We start from the raw sequence: 14,107 nt of genomic DNA, 5'->3' as shown, positions 1-14,107 counted from the left end.
CCCATGTGCCCCGGCCGAGCCTGCGTGACTCAGGGTGTTTGTGTTTGAGTCCAGTGTTGTGAGCTCTGAATGACAGTCCAGATTTGCCGTGGCGATACGTGGAAAGAGCGAGCGCTGCATGTGAACTACACAAATATTATGCTTAAGTGTTTTTGCTTTTTTTTTTTTTTCCTCCATTTGGAGCCAAACAGGTCTTGTCAGTGATAAAAATCGCTGCAATATAGTGGGTCCTTTTTCTGGCCTGGAATCTGAGACCGTGTCGGCAGTGCCAAGGAGGCCCGTAGCAGGAAGAAATAGCAAGCTGCGGGGATTTGAAACCATAACACAACTTCTACGACATAATTTTATAATTGTAGCAATCGAGAACTAGGTGGTGGGAGGGGGGGTGTAATAGCCTTGTAACCACCCGTGTGCTGGAAGAATGGTCCAGGGTCTTCTGTGTAGCTCTGGGCTGGGGTGGAGTAGCAGGAACAGCATTTCTATGGGCAGAGAAGCCAACGGCTTCCCCTGTCTTGTTGTGAGGCTGTGTACAAGAGAATGGTTGTGCCTCAGGCTGCGTAACCATTGACAGGAGGATGGCTGTGGCTCAGTCAAGGGTTCTAGTCAAACAAACCTTGAGAACTAGGAGGAAGCAACAAAGTTGGCCTCTTAAAAGGAGGAATGGATCTCCCAAGTCCGCTGTGACTATGCTCCTATATGGGAGGCCGGGCTACCCAACAGTCTCTAGTCTGCATGATACTTTGAAAGGAGTGGAGAGAAAAAAACGGGAGGCCCAGCCCTCCTGACTGGCCCACGTGGATGCCCCTACTTGCTGTTTCCTGGTAACAGGGACACCTACCACCCTGACAAGACAGCACCCCATCTTGCTTTCATTCCCGGGGCCCTGGGAAAACTCAGCAGACCAGCCGGCCACTCCCTCTGAGCTCCCAAGGGCCTGGCCTACTAGAAATGTTGGAACAGACCCAGGCTGCACCTTTCTGCCCACTTCCTCCTAGGGCTACGCCCAGGGAGTGGGCTTCAGGGAAGAAAGGATGCTTCTGAGGAGCCGGTATGAAGGAGGAAGGGGCCTGGGTGTGTGAGTGCAGCGAGGGATGCCCTGTGCCTGCCTGCTTGTAACAGGAAATCTCACTCCTCTGCTGTGGGTTTGCAGCTGCACCCAATTTCCTGTTAAAGGGACACCGCTGCTACGTTCCAGGGCCCACTGTGGCACCTCTCAGACCTGCTGCTCAGGTTTTCAGGAAGGCAGGGCATTCTTGACCTCGGGAGAGCACCTTTCTTGGCTGCCACAGTTCTGTCCCCAGCCCGAGGCCCACAGCCAACGAGCAACGGGCTTCTTACCCGGGCCACCATCGGCAGTTCCGCTCATTGGGGTCTCTCATAGGTTCTGCCCACCCGAGGATATATGCGGAGAGCAGTGGGCACCTAGTCCCAGACTGAGGCAGTAGCCAGGGGCCAGTGGGCTGAAGGAACCTCAGCCGGCTATCGGAAGGATAGCCCTGGTTCACACAGGCAGCCAGCCCAAGGGGCAATGTCCAACAAGCTCACCTTGGGGGTGAAGGGAGAGGGAGGGGAAAGATAAGAAAAGCCCCCTCCACAACACATTTTCTGATCTCTGCCTCCCTCCCTCCTTCCCTGCCTCCCTCTCCTCCTCCTCCCTTCCCCTCCCGGTCCCTACAATAGGACATCGGCAGAAACTAGATGATCAGACCAAGGCCGGGAGTTTGTCCTTTTCCGAGCGGCTCAGTGAACTGGAGCAGCTGCGGCGCACGGCCATGAGGGTCAGCCCGCACCACCCAGCCCCCACGCCCAACCCTCGGGCCTCCTTGAACCACTCCACTGCCTTTAACCCTCAGCCTCAAAGTCAGATGCAGGGTAAGTACCCCACGGAGCCCACTACCCTCTGTCTTTGCTGGAGTCCCAGGCGCAGAGAGCACCGGGGCTGCCAGGCCTTTCTGGGAGCTCTAAGGGAACTGCTGAAACCTGAAGCATCAGCTGGGAGCTTTTGAGGAAAATGCTGTTCCATCTACAGAGTATCTCTACTCTAAGTGTGGCTGCTGAGTGTGGGAGGGAATCGTGGCTGTGGAAGCCATATGTGTACATGGCTACGTGCGTGTATCTCTCTTGGTACCCTTGCAGTATCGGTTCCAGGTATCAAACTCCACAGAAGTTCAAGCACATTATATAGTATGTCCTAGTATTGCCTAGGCCTGCGAACATTATCCTGGAGACTATAGTCCGTTCTGCGGCTAGCATCTAGCACACTATACATGCTATGTTAACAACCACTAAATTATATTACTTAGGGAATCTTGACGAAAATACATTTCAATATGAGTACATTTTAAAAGCTGTCTTATCAACCCAACTTTGGTTCAATCTTTAGCTATAGAGTCTACAGATAAAAAGAGCCAACTGTATAGAAACTGACGAGAGGTTTTTGTAAGACCTGGTTTCTGCTATGTTGTTTTCTTTCCTACCCATTAGTCTTGAAGCCACAATACACACAGTTGCTTGCATGTATGTGTGTATGTATGTATGCATTAAGTATATATGTATAAACACATATACACACACAAATCCAGCAAGGGGTTTTTAAGTTCTCGTTGCCTTCAGATTTCATGCTAAGTTTTCATTTAATACCTCTTCTTTCAAAATAAGAAGAAGGAGGCATGCGTGTGTATGTATGTGGTGTGGGCTGTGTCAGGCAGAACATTTTCAGATCAGTAGTGTGAGTTCTGTTCACTCTGTGGGCCGGTCACCAGCAGCAAACGCGCTGTAAGATGTAATAACTGCACATACCCTCTGTGCCAAGTTAGATAATACTCACTGCATTTCCTCAGTCAGACGGCTGACGTCAGTCTGTTTGCTCAGTGATATACCATTATAATAACTGAAAGGCAGTTTCTCTGGGCCAGGTGGGACACAGCTGTATGTATGCCATGCTTGCAGCAATACTCCTGCAGAGATGCAGGCCTGGGCAACTCGAATGAAGTGATGAGCAGCCCATACGGAGAAAAGGGCAGAGGACAGGCAGCAGGAGTGGGGCTCTGCCCTTCACAGAAAGCAAAGACTAGTATCCTCTGAGCTCTACAGAGGACGTACGGGCAGCATCTACTTGATAAGGTTTTTATCTGAGCTGATGGCTGTCTCTGGGGAGAAACACAAGCAGGGCTCACAAATAGGCCCACATTTTCCAGAATGTAATATAGAAAGCCTATACCCCCAGGCATGGTGGTACAGTCCAGTTATCATAGCACTTGCAGGATGGAGACAGCAGAATCAAGAGTTCAAGGCCAGCCATGGCTACGTAGCCAGCTTGAAGCCAACCAGTGATATATGAGACTGTGTTAGCACAGCACAATGCCTCTCTTTTACATGAACAGACAGAAAAATTAGGCTTTCTTCCTAGGTATGTTTAGAAAAGGGCCACACCAAAATCCTTAGGGATTTTTTTTTTTTTTTTTTTTGGTGTTTAATAGTGACGATAATCACTCAGAATACTCACACTAATTTTCCGAGGATCCCACAGTGCAGCTCGGTGGTGAATTGAGGCAAATGACACTTTAGGCGAGATGGATGGACTGTAGGAGAAGGAGATGTCCAAGGACATTTTTCTGCTTTTTGTTTACTATCACTTAAGTTCACACATGTTTTCTCCGGGATCTCATGTGTAAAACCTAAAGAAAAGGCTGTCCTCTTTTCCTCTCCTGGCTGCCCCGAGCTCCCGTGAGCCTGAGAGGGAGGGTTATCTTTTACTTATAGACAGTGAAACCAAAACTGGTAAGCATCTTCAAAGCCAGTGCCAAACCATGCGGGAGCAACTTCAGACGGTCGCCTCTGCCTGCCTCATGGACCTGGACTGCTTGCTTCCCTTTGCCATCTTATATGCCTTGTCTGTCCCTAGAAACTGCAGAGGGTGGGTGGCGGTGCTCAGGAGAGCCCTGGGCCTTTGAACCGCCCACCTGTGCACAGAGGCATGGTCATGGACAGGTGGCTGTGCATCGGTGGCTCTCCGGAGCACTGAACTTGCTCTTCGAGTGTCCTAGGGACTTGGTTGGTACTCTGAGAAGATGTGTGGGCTATATTGTGGCTGGTTTTTTTTTTTTTTCTTTCCAGTATATGAATTTTCTATGCAGGGATTTACTGGCCCCCAGACAGACACGCAATTTCAAACCTCGTTGAAGATTCTGCATATAAAACCACTTCCCCTTTCTTGTATTCTCTCTCCCACCTGCCGTGTTTCTTTCTTCTTCCTTCTTCCCCCTTCCACAGCTCTCCTCTTGCATTCCTCTTTTTCTTGTAAGAAAGTGCTATTTTATACAAACCTAGTTTTGAGTGGACTCCTGAAATTTTTTTTTCCGCCCTTGAAATGTAAACATTAACAGGGATAATGTAACAGGCAAGTTCTTCACGTTGTTCCTGGTGTTATAGACAGTTACTGCCTGGTCCTAGCTGTAGAGTACGCATACCTATTTAAATGACACACCGTGGGTCTGTGGCTCTCTGAAATGGCAGTCACAGTTTTAAGAAAACCATTCCAGATGTAGCCAGGGCGGTGTTCCCTGGACATCATAGAGGCACAGGCATGATTGTCAGCTTTAGAGGTGTCAGTCACTGCAGGAGGCATCTGTGGAGAAGCAGGAGACCGCAGGCTGGAGCCACCCCTTGGCTCTGCCAGCAGAGGATCATGGGTATAGAATATCACATTTCCTTATCTTACCAAATAGACATCTGGAGTGATCTGCACTGGGGTTCGGATGGAGAGGGAGGGCAGTTACCATGCCACCAAACCACTGTTTGTTTGTTGAGGTTTTAACTTTAAAACAGCCGAGGTTGATTTCGACTTCCTATTTGAGCAAGTCTTCGAGTGGAACAGAAAGCTGTTTTGTCTGTCATGGCTGCCTGTTTATGCAAGTCAGGACACCGTTGTTAAGTTCTGCCAAATTTCAGGACTTTTCTCCGTTCCTTTTACGGCAGGAGATGGAGCAGATTACAGAGTTGTGGGGTAGCGGGACCTGGTCCCGCACACCTCCCTTCTTGGGGACGGCTCTGAGCAACACGTGTGGGTCATTTTAGGACTTGGGCTCTGACTTCCGAGGGAACTATCATGAAGGTGTCGTGACCTCTGCCTATTCCGGGGGATGTGGATGAGGTGTAAAGATACTGATTCCAAAATCTTCAGACCAAATAAGTACTCTAAGCCTCTTGCTGTAGCGTTTAGCTTTCCTTGGGTTCGTTGTGATGAAGCTGAGCATAGCTCAGACTTCGAGGTCTACACTGTTCTTTTCTCTCGGTAATCTCTGATGTGGCTTTTAGACAGAAACACAGCATCTTCCAGCTTCGTTAGGGTATGAACCTGAAGTCAAATCTTCCTCTCTGAAGGCACAGGCAGGAGGGTGGTGTGGAGAGACACACTTGTGCTTCAGGCTCAGGGACTGGTGTGCTACTGGGCCGACAGGCATGGAGAAGTGTTAGGCTAGCCACTGGTGAAGAAGATGTGGACTGAATGCATTCGGTTGTAAGTGGAGATTGATGCTGCTGTTGACATTGATAATAACATCAGGCTGTGTGGTGGATATCTTGCTAAGTCATGCTTCAGGGCACTTTAAAGATGGGGAGAAAAGAAAGCCAATCAGGATACTGAAATTCTGAGCATGCCCTAAGGGGGACCATTGGGTAAGGGGACTTCTAGCAACTCTTTCTTGGGGTAACCCCCCTACATGTATGAGTCTCTCTCCTGTGGCCTTTTACAACTAAAACCTTCTTCCCAAGTACCATGAGACCAGCCTAGATGAGAGCGGCTCCCCCATCTGAAGCTCCACATGACCGAGGAGGGCTACTTGCTCTCAGGTGGCCCCCAGATTTCCAGTTTTCTAATGGATTGTCTTAGGCTCCTTCCAAGTCCCTTTGGAAAAGTTATATTAGCTACTGTCTGTGAGGTTCTTAGAGGTAGGGTTACCATGTCAGTGCAGTTCCCTCCACCCCCCAGGATGCAGGAAGGGAAGGAAGCATTTCCACTGTCCAGAGTAAGGAGCAAACTCCTGCACCCAGAGAGCCAGGCACAAGAGCCTGGGAAAATGTCTTGTCCTGCCCACCGCCAACACTATAGCAGAACTAGCATAAGCAGAGGGAGAGAAAGGACCTGTAAACCCTTGCCACCCTGGGGTAAAGCATGCGACTGCTCAGCATCGCTGCCTGCTTTTCTCTGTGTCTCTGCTCCCCACCCCCTCAGTGTGTGTGTGTGTGTCTTTCTTTGCCATATGCCTGTCTCCACCCCTAGTCACATACATATTTAAAGCCAGCATGGGATGGGCCTGCTAATTTCCTAGGCCATTTCCTTTGAAATGGCCATTTCATGAACACAAAGTACTAAAAATTAACCCATGCAACTTGCTTATAGCACAAAGTAACATCCCCTTCAAAATAACTCCTGTCCGTGGCAGGCACTAAACCCGAAGAGCTGCAGGACTGGAGTTGTACAAGCACAACACGCCAGAATCAGATGTTCACACAATAAACAGGGAAGTGGGGAGTGGAAGGGAGAAAGAAGTGGGTGGGAGAAAATACTGAAAGAAGAGTGCAGACTACAGAGACCCTGCTACACTGTGTGCGCTTCCCCGCCCCTGTCACGTGGTATGCGCTGCCCCGCCCCTGTCACATGGTATGCGCTGCCCGCCCCTGTCACATGGTATGCGCTGCCCGCCCCTGTCACGTGGTATACGCTCCCCTCCTCTCACCCCACAGTGAGAAGGCAGAAGGAGTAGTCCAAGTTTATAGAAAGAGAAGCGCTTCAAGGCAGGAACTGAGGACGCCCCGCAATGTGCATATATATACTTAGCTGGTGCAGTACAAACTCTATGTCTAAAGAAAGTATGAAAGCGCGGGCTAAAGAACTGTACCATAGCCATTCAGGAGAAGAGAAGGATGGGTGTCAGGGAGAAAGAGCCGGCAGGCCTTGGTGTTCTCCCTGTCTGGGCCCCTCATCTCTTGAGCTCGAGGTGCTAACACAACCTGCCACCTTAAGGATGGACACAGGTACTAGCACCATGGTCCCTAAAACTGTGCAGTGTGCACGACCTTGGTGTATTATGTATTGACCTTGCCACCAAATACTTAATCAGCCCTTCAAAGAATCACTTACACTTAAACTGACACCACCTTTGTAACCCAAAACCACAGTTTAATAGGACCTGGTTTCCAAATCATTTCATGACTGTTGCTCAAAGAGGTCTGCCTATGTTTTCAGGATCCTGTTAGTCCCTTGTGGACACCTTTTCTGATTATAAGGGAAAGTCATTTACTATGGGGCTTGGTCTCTATGATCACATCGTTCTTCTGAGGTTTCAAACTTCTCCCAGAGGCTAATGATTCTGGAGGCTGCACACGGGTGCACTAAACTGCGTCCTCGGGACCTTTCAGTGTGGTCATTTGTACACCTGCTGAATGATGATGTTAAATATTAGAGGCTTCAAAAGGAACCAGTCCTTAGCTGCTAAGACGGGAAGAGTACAGTCACAAATGGCCCAAAATGACTACGGCATATACGCTAAGATTTTTAGCCAGGAAGTTTAACCTCTTAAAGCCTCTGTCTTCCCATCTGCACAATGGGGGTGATAATTGTCCTTGTCGGAATATCCTTTGAGCGATCACTGTTACAATCCTTGTTGACAACACCAACTTGGCTGGTTTTGACACAACATAGGGACCACAGATTTAGTGTCTTAAAACAATGAGAATTTATTCTCTCAAAATTGGAGGCTACAAGTCCCAACATTAAGGTGACACGAGGTGGCCCTCCCCCCAAACATCCAAGAGAAAGACTCTCCGGCCTCCTCTAACCCTTCCCAGCTCCGGGCACTCATTGGTCCATGGCTGCTTCCCTCCCCACCCCTCTCTTCTGATAGGTTCTCTGTTCCGTCTCTCCCTCTGCTTCTTTAAAGGTCACGTGTCACTGTATCTAGACCTAGGTTACTCAAGACAGAGTCAGGCCCTCCACTTAGCTGTGTGTATGAAAGACCAGCCCCTTTGCCAATGAGATCCCCGTCACAATCTAACAGTCAGAATATGGCCCTGGCCTTTCTGGTGCCACCGTTCAGTGCCCAAGATCAAAACCAAGATATTGATGTCATCAGAACACTAGCTGGTGGATCCCGGTCAGTCCAGTGAGCACCTTCCCATCTGTCCCTCAGAGTAGACCTAGTGTCCAGGTAAATGTGAGTTCATGCCTGTGTGACCGTCTTGTCGTCTGCACTTCAGCATTTCAACCCTTAATTTGCCAGAGCCCTGTCATGATTCTTCCATTCTCCAGGTGGGAGAATAGAGTTTCTTTTTTTCTTTCTTTCTTTCTTTCTTTCTTTCTTTCTTTCTTTCTTTCTTTCTTTCTTTTCTGGGCAAGATCAGCTATTTCCCAGTGTTTCTAGAGCACCTGTACAGATGAAACCAAAGGGTCAATGGTGGTGGGAAAGGGGGGCTTCCATCCCCCCCACCCCAATACTTAGGGTGTAATGTCAGATCAGAACACAGGTGGCCTGGGAGCCTCCAGAATCCTGTGGCCACATAGATAGCAACGAGCAGAGAAACAAAACTTGCCCAAAAGCCAGACAGTTGGGAGGGACTCAAGAATTCGACCTCCCAGAGAAGCCAGGCCAGAGGCAGGCATGTTGTTGTTTTGTAGGACCAAGGGGCAGGCATTAGCACAGAGTATTGTCAACCAGATTCCCATTCCCAAAGGACGATGGTTAGCTTTGGGCCCCTGGTCATGCCAAGCCACAGATCACAGATCACAGATAGCCTTTCAAGTCCGGAGGGGTAAGAGAATTTTTAACAGCAGCTGTGAAGCTTTATCGAAGTTTACCAAAAGTTTGTCCAGAGAGAACAGTGTCAGGCTGAAATGGCCCTGGGCCACCTAGGAGTTCTCCCAGTGGTGGGCTTTGTAAGTGCAGCCCAAAGGTTCTCTCACTCTGTCTTGTCTTGTTTCTCTCTGTCTCCCAAGACACCCCATCCTAACTCTGGGGGATCACAGACTAAGGCACAGGGTATCCCTTATCTTTCAGACAACAGCCACCTAGTCTCTGCCCTGTTTCCACACTTCTTGGCCCCACACAGACTCTATATTAATATTAAACAATTGCCTGCAGAGCCGCAGAACAGCCCATTGTTGTGGAGATTAAAGGTAGGGATCGCAGAAAGCCTGCACACGCACTGTTTACTGACAAGCCTCGCATCTCTCCACAGAGTTTCCTCCCATAATCCCTTTCTGGCAGGACATTTTATGTGTCAATGCTGGGCGATTCGGTTACCCAGGCACAGTCAATATGACAAACTAATAAGGAGAAAAATAGAGTAGAACTCACCCTAAAAACAAACACAGATCAGTCATGTGCCTCTCTGTGCATGCCTGAGAACAGAGCAAGGAAGAAGTGGGACAGGGACTGTGCTATTTCCTTGTTCTGTTGATCTCTGTAACCAGGTGATGGAGGGTCTTAAGGCCGAGTCCTAGCTGAGCCTCGCTCCTTTGAGCAGTGCTTACCACTTTAAAAGTAGAGCATTTTCAGAGCAAACAACCATGTTTCCTGTGCTAGAATGAGCCACTAAGCCACTGGTAGGAGAGGCTGGCCAGAAGGGACCCTTACTTCTGACTCAGGTTGAAAGGTCGCAGGACCTGGGCCTCCCTCATTGCTCCGTGTCTCCCTCGGGCACATGCAAGGCTTAGAACCTTCCAGACGTATTTGCAAGATTTGAACCATCACTGTCAAATTCTGATCTCCATGGATCATAACCTTAGTGTTTTAGAAGGGCAGTATCTTAGTTAGGGTTTTGCTGCTGTGAACAGACACCATGACCAAAGCAAGTCTTATAAAGACAACATTTCATTGGGGCTGGCTTATAGGTTCAGAGGTTCCATCCATTATCATCAAGGTGGGAACATGGCAGCATCCAGGCAGGCATGGTGCAGGAGGAGCTGAGAGTTCTACATCTCCATCTGAAGGCTGCTAGCAGAATACTGACTTCCAGGTAGCTAGGGTGAGGGTCTTAAGCCCATACCTACTCCAACAAGGCCACACTTTCTAATAGTGCCACTCTCTGGGCCAAGCATCTACAAACCATCGCAGGTGGATATTCATTTTAAACACAAATTGCAGCCCTTTCCTCTAAGAGGGAATTATGTGGGTGGAATCTCTCTGCCATATCAGATAAATAGACACCTTCCATGTCATCCAACAACTATGGGATGGCATCTGAGGACACCAAGCCTGTCCCTGGTTCCTTCCTGCCCCATCTTAATTCTTACACACTCTTACTTGTTGAGTCACTGAGAATTTGGGGTTCCAGGATGTAGCACAGACTCATTAAGACTTGGGCACTGTGGTGACAAGTCGGTCCTGGGAGAGTGGCAGGGGATGTGCTAGAACCATGCTGCTCTGGAATGAAGAGACGCCACTGCTGGATTAAAGTAGAACTTCCCCAGGACAGGAAGGTCTATGAACTGGTGTTCTCGTGGGTGGAATGGTTCACCCATTAGGGCCATCTCCAGCTTCCTGGCAGGAGTGGTCTTCTCCCCATGAGTTGTTCCAAGACCAGATCCGAGGCTCAGAGCTCAATCTTGGCCGTTTCCTCTCCGCACACTTTAAAGGGCTGCTTTGGGTGGCTTTGAGAGAATATCTTCAGACCAAAAGGGGCAGAGGACTAATGAGACTGAGGACTGATCGTCTTAGAGCTGCTGCTCACACAAGGGAAATGAACACGGTGGCCTTATGGCGTCTCCTGGGACGACAGCGCTGCCTCAGCCACTCTCTTTCCATTAGCACATCTCTCTGCACATATCAGATGGCAAATTACAGAACGATAAGGTTATTAAAATATCTGTAAAAGTCAGCCCAGGCTCAAGGGCTTGACTTGGCCTTCCTGCAGTTCTGCGGTTTATTTACACCTCCCAAGGTCAACTCGCCATCATCTGTATTTTGCGGTAAACTGCCCACTCCACAGACCAACCGGAACGGCCCACATTTAAGGATGTGCTTCTGTTCGTTTTCCAGCAAGGCACTGGCACTCTTAAGAGTGATCCCAGAGCTCTTCAGACCTGATCCCACCGTCTCCCCCGCCCGATTTAAAAACTTCAGGGTAAGCTGGGTGTGGTGGCGCATGCCTTTAATCCCAGCACTCAGGACCAGAGGCAGGTGGATTTCTGAGTTCTGGGCCAGCCTGGTCTACAAAGTGAGTTCCAGGACAGCCAGGGCTATACAGAGAAACCTTGTCTCGGAGAAAAAAAAAAACTTCAGGGTAGGTGCGTGACCGTGTCTGCATCCGGATTATCACCAGAGTAGTTGAGGCAAGAAAGACTATCATAATGATGTTGTTGGGTTCACGCATTTATCAAAGGCAATTATAAGGCCTTCGTAGTTCATGTTGACAGAACAGATTGCGAGTGGTCTGGTGAGGTCATAGGCAGAGGAAATACCCTCTAGAAGGTTCGGTTCGGCTGCTCCTTCTTTTTCATATTGCCTGACTCTCTCCACCCCCGCATACATCTTTCTGGGGGGGAGGGAGGGTTGCATATGGGTGAGCACAGGCACATATATACTCGTGAAAGTCGGAGGACAGCCTCAGGTTTGGGAGGACGGCCTCAAATGTCATCTTCCAAAAGCTGCCACATTTGCTTGAGACAGGGCCTCTTATTAGCCTTTTGCTTTGCCCAGTGCTTAGGCTAGACCAGTCAACTCCAGGAGTCCCCCTGTCTGTATCTCCCATCTCAGTGTAATCCTTGAGGTGACAGCCATGTGCCACCACACCCTGTCCTTGGGATGCAACTGAGGGCCTCATCCTTGTGAGGAGAGCACTTCACTGACTGAACTTGCCTGTCACTGCTCTCTGCAATCTCCTAGGCCTTGTGGTCAGGCGAGTGAGTCACTGCTTGGTCCTAAACTTTTTGTAATCGTGGGCACAGTATCTTGACAGGATTGCAGTCACCCCTAACACCCTCAGGGAAACCAACCTCGATGCCCTAGACACCCCCACCCCCACCCCCACCCCCACCCCCACCCCCACCCCCACCCCCACCCTGTCGATTCTGATCGGCAGACTTTTGGGGTGGGGGGTGATACTTTTTGCTGTGTGACCAAGCTTAGAGAAGCTCAGAGCCACCATATGCTGCTGAATGAGAGAAACCCTTGCCCAGACATGGATCTGTCTGATTTAATATGATTTTCCATAACTGACAAAGCAGGGATTTGAAATTGAATTTGTGTAAAATTACAGATAGCCAGCTCAGGTGGAAGGGGAAGGGAGCCTTGCTATTCATGTTCCCGTGGTGGCTTTTCCCGGTTTCCCCATTTGAGTCCTTTACGCCTTGGGGGAGGGGAGACTCGGTGGACAGCCTACGGAGAGTAGCTCTTGCTGTCATACTTTCTCCCTGGCTAGTCATGGCTTCCTCTGAGGACTCCAGAGCCTGGAGATGTCGGGGCAAAAGGCCAAATCCTCTGTCCATCCATCCCTCCGTCTGTCTGTCCATCCATCCATCCATCCACCCATTATCCAGCACAGAACTAATCTTCACACCCGGTCATCAGAGCGGCTCCAGGATAAACTCGGGGGGGGGGCACCTAGAAAAGCCTAATGCATTAGGACAGCCTCATGCCAATCCATAATGCTTTGGGGCTCAAACCCCACTTTGTCCACTTCCTAGTGATAGGTCCTTGAAGGGAGCACTCAGGTCCCTGTGCCACACTGTTGCCATCTGTAAAATGGGCACGCTCATAATGCCTGACTCACGAGATGGTCTTGAAGACGAAGTCAGCATGAGTAGAGTGTTGGGCGCCCAGCACGTTGTGTCTTGGAATGGTTGTGTCTTTCCTCTCACTCCTGCAGAAACCCCTCACTGAGGTAGAGATGCAGTCCTGGGGTGTGCAGAGCACAGCGCCCGGCATGTCTGAAGTTCTTGAGACTGCTCCCGCCGTTTGTGTAACCGTAACTGCCATTCCTACTACAGCTCTTGCTGCTGGCTCTCCTGCTGACATGAGGCCTGTCCTGCGAGGCTCACAGCCACTCTGTGACAGTAGCCTTTAGAGTTCTGGTGATTTGAGTTTGGGGGTCCTTGGGTAAACTCCAGCGGGACTATCCACAGTCACTCTCCACGTCTTTGCCTAGCACCTCTCCCCGCCCCACCCCACCCCACCCCAGCCAACGCCCTGGAGGTCCAGAAGCTCCCCATACCTGAGCCCCCCCAGCCTGTCCTCTTGTACTAACACTGGTCATATGGGGAACAGCTCATTTCCCCAGCGCTGGCCTGGCCTTACTCAGCCTTTTCCTGAAATGTGTTTTTGGCTCTGGGAGAGAGTAGGATTTAGTTTCTTATGATCCTTTTTTCTTCTGCGCTTAATATTGAATTTTATTTTTAAAACATTTTTTAAAATAAATAATTAAAATAATATATTTTAAAATAGGGATTTTTTTTTTTTTAAGTAAACAAGGCCTTACACTCTTTCTCATCCTCCTCAGTCCCTGCAAGCACTCCCAGACTGCTAACAGCTGCAGCGAGCTGACAGGTCACTTCCTGAACCCAGCGGCCCTGACTGGGCAGCGGTCAGGGGATGGTCCCTCCCCCTCTCCATAGCTTTCTTGAATTAGACAGATTCACCGTGTATGGGTGCCCTGACTCCTCTGTGTTTTTAACGTTAACATCTACTAAAGGGTTTCTTTGAACGAGGTCTCCTCTCCCTGACTGATTTTAAGTCAATACCTCCCTCTGCCAAATCCACCACTGTAAGCTGGCTCTCGGCTGCAGCCCAGGCTGTCAGACCCAGAAGAGGACAGCAAACAGTGTGGGAGGTGACACAGCCACAGCTGTGGGAAGGCCAGCCACTCCAGGCAGGCCCTAGGCTGGGACAGGGAGGAGGTGCCCAGTGACGGTCCCCTCCACCCAGTTCAGGATGGTCCTGACAGACTTATGTCATTACTCCCAGAAGGCTGCGTGCTGAGCTGAGACCTGATCCAGCCAGAGGTGTCCCTGTTACAGCAAAGTCTTTGCCATGAATTCAGAGTCAGGGTCCTGAATGGCTAGATCATAGGCTGTTTTGGAATTTGTAAGATTAGTCATCTCTCTTTCCTCTCT

At 49.7% G+C, this 14,107-nt stretch overlaps 1 protein-coding gene across 2 annotated transcripts in view; it reads left to right on the top strand.

Moving 5' to 3' along the window:
• Runx1 (RUNX family transcription factor 1) overlaps positions 1-14,107 on the top strand; it is a 92,429-nt gene that overhangs the window by 50,725 nt on the left and 27,597 nt on the right. Inside the window, exon 4 of one of the 2 annotated variants that reach the window (XM_029544765.1) lies at positions 1,681-1,872. The exons of the other annotated variant lie outside the window; for it this stretch is intronic. Within the exon in view, the coding sequence (XP_029400625.1) occupies positions 1,681-1,872 (192 nt within the window). The remainder of the gene's footprint in view (positions 1-1,680; positions 1,873-14,107) is intronic. 2 annotated transcript variants of the gene reach the window in all.

The sequence above is a fragment of the Mus pahari genome, chromosome 12 (assembly GCF_900095145.1).
Source record: "Mus pahari chromosome 12, PAHARI_EIJ_v1.1, whole genome shotgun sequence".
NCBI classification, from domain to species: Eukaryota; Metazoa; Chordata; class Mammalia; order Rodentia; family Muridae; genus Mus; species Mus pahari.
Note: the sequence above shows the minus strand (reverse complement) of the source record. Positions and strands in the feature narration are given on the sequence as shown.